The sequence below is a fragment of the Buceros rhinoceros genome, unplaced genomic scaffold, assembly GCF_000710305.1.
Source record: "Buceros rhinoceros silvestris isolate BGI_N320 unplaced genomic scaffold, ASM71030v1 scaffold9725, whole genome shotgun sequence".
In the NCBI taxonomy this organism is placed as follows: Eukaryota; Metazoa; Chordata; class Aves; order Bucerotiformes; family Bucerotidae; genus Buceros; species Buceros rhinoceros.
In genome coordinates this window covers 10,466-17,187 of record NW_010413386.1, presented here as the reverse complement: position 1 = coordinate 17,187, position 6,722 = coordinate 10,466, and the positions used below count along the sequence as shown (strand labels likewise).

At 40.4% G+C, this 6,722-nt stretch overlaps 1 protein-coding gene across 1 annotated transcript in view; it reads right to left on the bottom strand.

The window, feature by feature from the left end:
* Positions 1 to 1,361: 1,361 nt before the first annotated feature.
* The window catches only part of LOC104493936 (chromosome unknown open reading frame, human C5orf22), a gene marked incomplete at its 5' end in the record, with an annotated part of 15,823 nt that continues 10,462 nt past the window's right edge, over positions 1,362 to 6,722 (bottom strand). Inside the window, 4 exons of the mRNA XM_010136704.1 lie at positions 1,362 to 1,728; positions 3,120 to 3,259; positions 3,857 to 3,923; positions 4,834 to 4,955. Coding sequence (XP_010135006.1) covers positions 1,596 to 1,728; positions 3,120 to 3,259; positions 3,857 to 3,923; positions 4,834 to 4,955 — 462 coding nt within the window. The remainder of the gene's footprint in view (positions 1,729 to 3,119; positions 3,260 to 3,856; positions 3,924 to 4,833; positions 4,956 to 6,722) is intronic.

Here is a 6,722-nt window from a genome sequence, read left to right as displayed (position 1 = left end):
CCCTGCGGCCAGCGCCCACCGCTGGCGCTGCAGCTGCCAGCAGCGGGGCATCTGCAGCTGGTACAAGCTGAAGCAGTGCAGGAGCTCTGCCCTGGAAGAGGGGAGCAGAGTATCAGCCATGCAGAACTGTGCGATCACACCCGTGGCACTGCTCTTGCTGGGGCTAAGGTAGCTCTCCACAGTGCAGGAGTACCCCTGGCACCCTTGATCCAATGTTCATTTTGTTTTCTATAACCTTATTCAAAGTTCAGCAAAGAAAATATCTTATTTAAAAAACAAAACCAAAAAACTGTACCCAAGCAGTACGTGATCTGACTCCACTCCAGTTTCTGTAATGCAACCTACGGCTGTTTATAATTTACAAAATATTAAGGATCTTGGATCCAAGCCACGTCTTTGTGACAGAATGAACAAGAAAATGGGTACATGGTCATGGAGTTTATTACACTGGAAGAAATATTTTAAAATAATTATATACTTACAATCTATAACATAGTCCTTTCTATCAACAGCAGAAGTAGTAAAAAACTGTTTAAGGGCACAAAGTCTCTGCAGAGCAAATTTCAGAAGAAATTACAAGCAAAATTTATTCATAGTAAAAGACGATATTCTAGGTGGTATTTTCTATTTCCCATTTAATTTTCATTCCCCAATAAACCCCGTGGGTTTTTTCCCCCTCTGGAAGTGGCAGTTTTCTCTAGAACCAATTGCTTTCTAAATTAAATGGTTGTAAAACTGTTATTTTCCAAATAGCAATACTGCAATGAGCAAGAACCTGGCACGGAAGGTTTTGCTGCTGACTTAAGTGAAGTTAAATCTTTGTTTCTGAAGAAAACATCAATTCAACTCCATACAGGATTCAACTGATAAAAGCATGCATATGCACACATACTTTTTATCCTCATAAATATGTAAAAATGAAAATACTGAGCCAACGTCTGTACATTAGGGATATTATCTGAGTCACCAATGAAATATTCTAAGGCAAAATAAGACAATATTAATGCAACAGAGTAAAAATACAAATGATATTCTGTGGATGGGGCCGAAGCCATAAGCTTCTCTAGAGAAATGAGAGGGGTGTTGCCTGGGCATCTCGAGCACAGCAGATAAGAAAAACCACTATATAAACCTTAATGTCTTAATGGCATTACTGAGATAATTTTTCAAAAGGTACAATGCAACTCAGGAACATGCCCGTAACTCACCAAACTCCATAAAAAAAAATTTAATTACATAAAAGAAATCCATTTATTTTAAGGAGTTATATATATTATTTTCTTTTTTACAGACATTTAAAGAAATAGGTGGAAAAAAAATACAGTTTATGGACAAAAAATAGTTTCTGTTGCACTACTCTTAAGAACAAGTAAGACGGTGAAAATAATACTCACAGAACTAACCTGACCAAAGCCAAACAAGTAACAGTACAGATGCAGCTGACTTGGAGAAAGCGATGCAACTCGAAAGCAGCTCTTGGTCAGCTTGGGTTCTAGTGCCACCTGCTGACATAACTGTATCTTTCCCTTTGCAACCACAGCTAATATGCCATTTAAATCAATCCTCTGCATTAGAAGGCAATACATGAAGAAAGGTCACAAAGATGATGTGCTGCTTGAGTAATCTAAGTGCACATCCAGAGTACCATACACTGCACCCAGTAAATTGAGGACCTTCTCTTGAATGATGTCAACCTGCTCTGAAGGGCAATAGTCATCCAAACTTGATCTGTAACAAGGAATTGAAAAATGCATGAGAGACTACAGACATCACCACCACCAACACATTTTGTATTCCTGTAACGCCGTGTCTAGGCTGAAGCTACTTTCAAACTGTGGTGAGTTCTGACTCCCAGGATCCCTTCAAAGCCTGGTGCTGTCCTCCTCACCACTTTCAACAGCAACAGTTTGCCTGCAACTCAACAGAAAGTCTGGAGCAGATTAGGAATGTGACCTATTCATCCTTCCAAGCCTACTCTTCTTCCTGTTTTCACACAACATATTGGCAGACAAAGTTTACGCAGATGAAAGTTAAGATTGAAAATTTCAAATGCTACTAGTCAAATAGGTAGGAAAACTGGAAAAAACCTCCACAATTCCTGGGATGTAATGTTCTTTACAGTTTCTATTAATAAACTGCAGATACTAGTAAAAAAGTAGAGCTGACACTTCTTGGATTTTGTATGTGTCAAGATGTACATAAGTGATTCTGTATTTTCTCTGAAACAGTGGATGATAACCCTGCAGCTGGCACAGGAAATACAGTTTTCTTTTATTGTAGGTATTAGCCATATTATTGCTTGTTGACAAAACCAATTTCATGTCAGCTTCTGCTATTGTTGCAGCCCTTTAAAGGCACACTTAGAATTTTTTAAGGGATTAAATTACAACAGTTTGTCAGCAGATATACTGTGGTCTTCAAATTAAGTTTTTCCAGGACAGATCCCTGGTTCTCTCAAGTCCCTGGCCTCAAACCCCATCCTGTTCTCCCAGGTAATACCCCTACAATCCTCAAAGAGTGACTTTACCACACATAAAGCTCTACCAGAGCTTTCTAGAATATAAATCCCTTTCAGCCTATTAGATGAAACCACTTCCATCAGAAGTTTCACTGAAAACAGAAATCCTATCTGTAGTACAGTAAACCCCAGAGGAAGAGAGTAAGGAGGGTGAGATTCCAGCCCATGAAGGCTTGTCCAAGCTAGCTTTGCTCTAACTAGCACAAGTAATGAAAGCAGTGGAGCTGCATGAACCCCAGTGATATCTGTAAATCTCTACACACGCAAGGCCTCTTCACAGGCTTGATATAGCCTGTGCTGAAGCTCATGAAGTCATCGTGTTTTCACACTTTTGAAATCTGTACTAGCTATTCTAAAGCCCAGTAAAACTGGCCATCAGCGCAGAACCTTCTCTTAGCTGTGTAGGTAGGGTCACTGCCTTATGATCAATGCTCACAATTGATCATAATGATCAATGTTTCAAATGTTAATTTTCACTATGCTGTAAGGCTTCCATTTTAAGACAGAATTTAAGATGTGACAACCAGTGCTATACTGACAGAATTACTTAGCTTCATAAGCACAGTCTAAGCTTTAAAGTAATGTATCTATATAGTCTCACCGAGCAATGGTCACAAGTGTGGGCTTAGGCAGATCTTTTAGTAGAAGTTTAATGGATTCTATGAGGCCTTCAATTTCCTCTTCAGTGCTAACATGGTGAGGAAGCTCCATATAATCACAGGTCAGACCAGCTTGATGGACCTACAAGTAAATTAAAAGGAGATTTAATTTCTGTTGATGAATTACTGATATAGCTTATCTGTGTAGTATCTCTAAGATATCAACCCTAGCTCCGTAGGTACCTTAGACCTCTTCAGGCAGTTAAGAGTTACGGGTTTTTTTCCCCCACTTGTTGTTTAAACAAACAAAAATAAAATTCTGAAGTTTGTACAGATTTCATTATCTCCAGCACAGTGGACCTCTCCCATGAATTCAGAGTATGCTGCAGCCCTTGAATATGATAGGTCAGATCTTTTACAAAGAAGTACCTTAAGTTCTATAAAGTATATCAATAGGCCCTGGTGAAATGAAACATTCCTTCACGGGAAGCAGCCTGAGACAGCCCTGAAAGATCACATTAATGTTGCCTAAATATAGACAGAGTAGAATTTTAGAAGCTTTAAAAAGAAAAACTGGCCTAAGTAATAACTTAAAAAAAAAAAAAAAGGAAAACTACCAAAATCTCACAGAGTCCTGAATCAAGAAACAAGTCTGCACTGAAGCGTGATCTTTTCCCTCCATGTTGAAGCCATGGTTTTGAAATCTGTCTGCTTTCTGGTCTTTTGCCTTGTCACTTACCATTTCGTAGTCTGGGCTTTCCATCCTGGTTTTCAAACTGTGAACTAGTTGAACAAGTGGCTTCATTCTGGAGTTAAACCAAAACAAAAACATTTTACATAAGGTAAATATGTGTTTCCAGCTGTTTAAGTAGTTAAAAAAAAATTAAAACAAACAGAAAGCAAGAGAGAGAAAATAAGAATGCAGAAGTTATCATGGCCTAGGATTTGATAATGAAATTTGCGCCATGTGTCATTGTGCACCTGGGAAAAATGGGAATTATCAGTACTATTGTACTGTTCCACCAGGTCTTTCTTGGAAAGCCCCTACACTCAGACCTGCCTCTGGCAAGAGCTATTTGCGCTTCTTCTATGGCAGACCTGGAGAGAATTTGTTCTAGCTCAAAGCTGCATGAACATGACAGGAAATGCTTGTGGTCACTGTAACACAGTCCTGGCAGTCACTGCTGCATCTGATGGGGAAAATGAGTGATTTTCCTATCAAGGGAAAGCCTGGACTTTTTCTGTTTCTTTTCAGCTAAAAACATTTAGTTTAAAAGCACAGCAGCCGCTGCTAGTATGTTTTGTGGGCACTGCTGCTCTAGTACAGCCATTCATTCATCTCCATTCTTCCAGTCCCTTCGGGAGCAACGAACAACTCTTTCCTTCTCTATAGCCTCTGTAGTTTGCTGCTTTTTTGAGAGCTCTGCCTCACACAGATCACCAGATTTTTAGTTACCAAATGTGCCTCCCTCCACAGACAACAGAATCTGCGTGAAGCTGTACACGGCTGATCTTGGAAGGCTTACCATGGCACTGGAGACTGCAGACTGCCTCTCCTTTTTTTTTTTGTCTGACTCTTTCTCCTCTGGAACCAATGGAAAAATAGTAGCCTTGCAAAGGTCCGATCCAGCCCCTATCCTTCTCTGTTAGCGAAGTGCTGGGCTAATCAGTTCCCAAATTACGGTTTGCGTTTTAAGCCATTTAGAAACCTCCTACCCAGGATACGCAGCCCACTTCTGCAGGGTCTCTTCATCATCACTGTCACACAAATCTGCAAATGCTGCTTCCAGATCTTCTAGCTGATGAATGCGGTTTTCAACACAATCCAGCAAGTCCTCCTTTAAGTAAGCACGTATAAAAGTATGTTAGGAAAAAAAGAGGCAAGAATGTCATGGCTCACCCTATGCTTTAAATTCTGAAATGATCAACCTTCTGAAATGGGGAATCAGAAACAACTATTTCATTCCTACAGAACATCTTCTCAAAAGGATCAGACTGAATGCCTACAGAAGCTGTTACCCTTTCAGAACAGATCACCTCTCTTTGGTTTGTCTTTCCCACAAAACAAAAAAACCCGCATCTACATTCTAGCACAATACACTGCAGACAGCTAAGAATCTGCATACGACTAATTGATGGATTTATCTCTATAGCACTGAACTTCTCAGCTGAATACAAGTTTTACATTTTTATAACGCAAGGAAAATTAAAGTAAAAACCCCAAAATATTACTACATAAAGGGCATTTTCAGAAAAATAAAACAAAATTTGATGTTTTGAGGTTCTGTCAACTCTGTGTGCCAGAAAAGACATGGAATTAATTTAAAATGTGTTACTGCTCTGATCCTCCAAAGGTTTATCACCTCTTTTAAGAAGTTCAGAACATATGAAGAGGCTTCATGGAATCCAGCTGGGCACACACACATTTGCAGAAAGAGATCCTACATCACATATCAAATGAAAAGTAATGTTTACCATACTTGGTATTAAAATTCCTCAGTGCAGTGGTGTGTGAAGGAAACTAAAAAGCACTTTGGAATAGATGGATAACAATTAAGAACATAACAACTCTCACTTAGGATGCTGCTGGCTGTATCACTTAATGGATGCTGCTTCTTTTGGCCAGCGAATGCCAACTTTGGGCTAATTTTTAAAGAGGAGCTAAAGGGGTGTCAATCATTCATAAAGTACAGCTTTATGATCCCATCCTGGGGTATGAGTAAGACACTTTTCTAAGCATCACCCATAACTAACCTTAAAGACACGTCTGATCCCTCTTTATACTACTAAAAAACCAAAACCATACAGACCCAAACCAGCACAATATTCTCCTGTAGTGTGATAGAAATGTAACCTGCCTCACTACAAAACCATACATGAATCTGATCTTGCCTTGTTCATTTCTACACTCATCCATTACTCACTGCCTGCTAACCTTTTCACAGAATCACTCTGTTAGAGGAGACCTTTGAGATCATCAAGTCCAACTGTTAAACCAGCACTGTCATGTCACCACTAAACTATGTCCCTCAGCACCACATCTATATGTGCTTTAAATACCTCCAGGGATGGTGACTCACCCGCTTTGCTGGGCAGCCTGTTCCAGTGCTTCACAATGCTTTCTGTAAATAAATTTTTTCCAATATCCAACCTAAACTTGCCCTGGCAAAACTTGAGTCCATTTCCTCTTGTCCTATTGCTTGCTACTTGAGAGAACTGACCAACATCCACCTCACTACAACCTCACTTTCAGGTAGTTGTAGAGAGCCATAAGGTCTCCCCTGAGCCTCCTTTTCTCCAGGCTAAACAATCCCAGTTCACTCAGCTGCTCCTCATAGGACTTGTTTTCTAAACCCTTGCCCAGCTTCGTTGCTCTTCTTTGAACATGCTCCAGCACCCCGATGTCCCTCTTGGAGTGAGGGGCCCAAAACTGGACACAGTATTCAAGGTTGGCCTCACCAGTGCCAGGTACAGGGGGACAATCACTTCCCTGCTCCTGCTGGCCACACTATTGCTGATACAAGTCAGGATGCTGTTGGCCTTCTTGGCCACCTGGGCACACTGCTGGCTCATCTTCAGCTGGCTACTGACCAGCATCCCCAGGT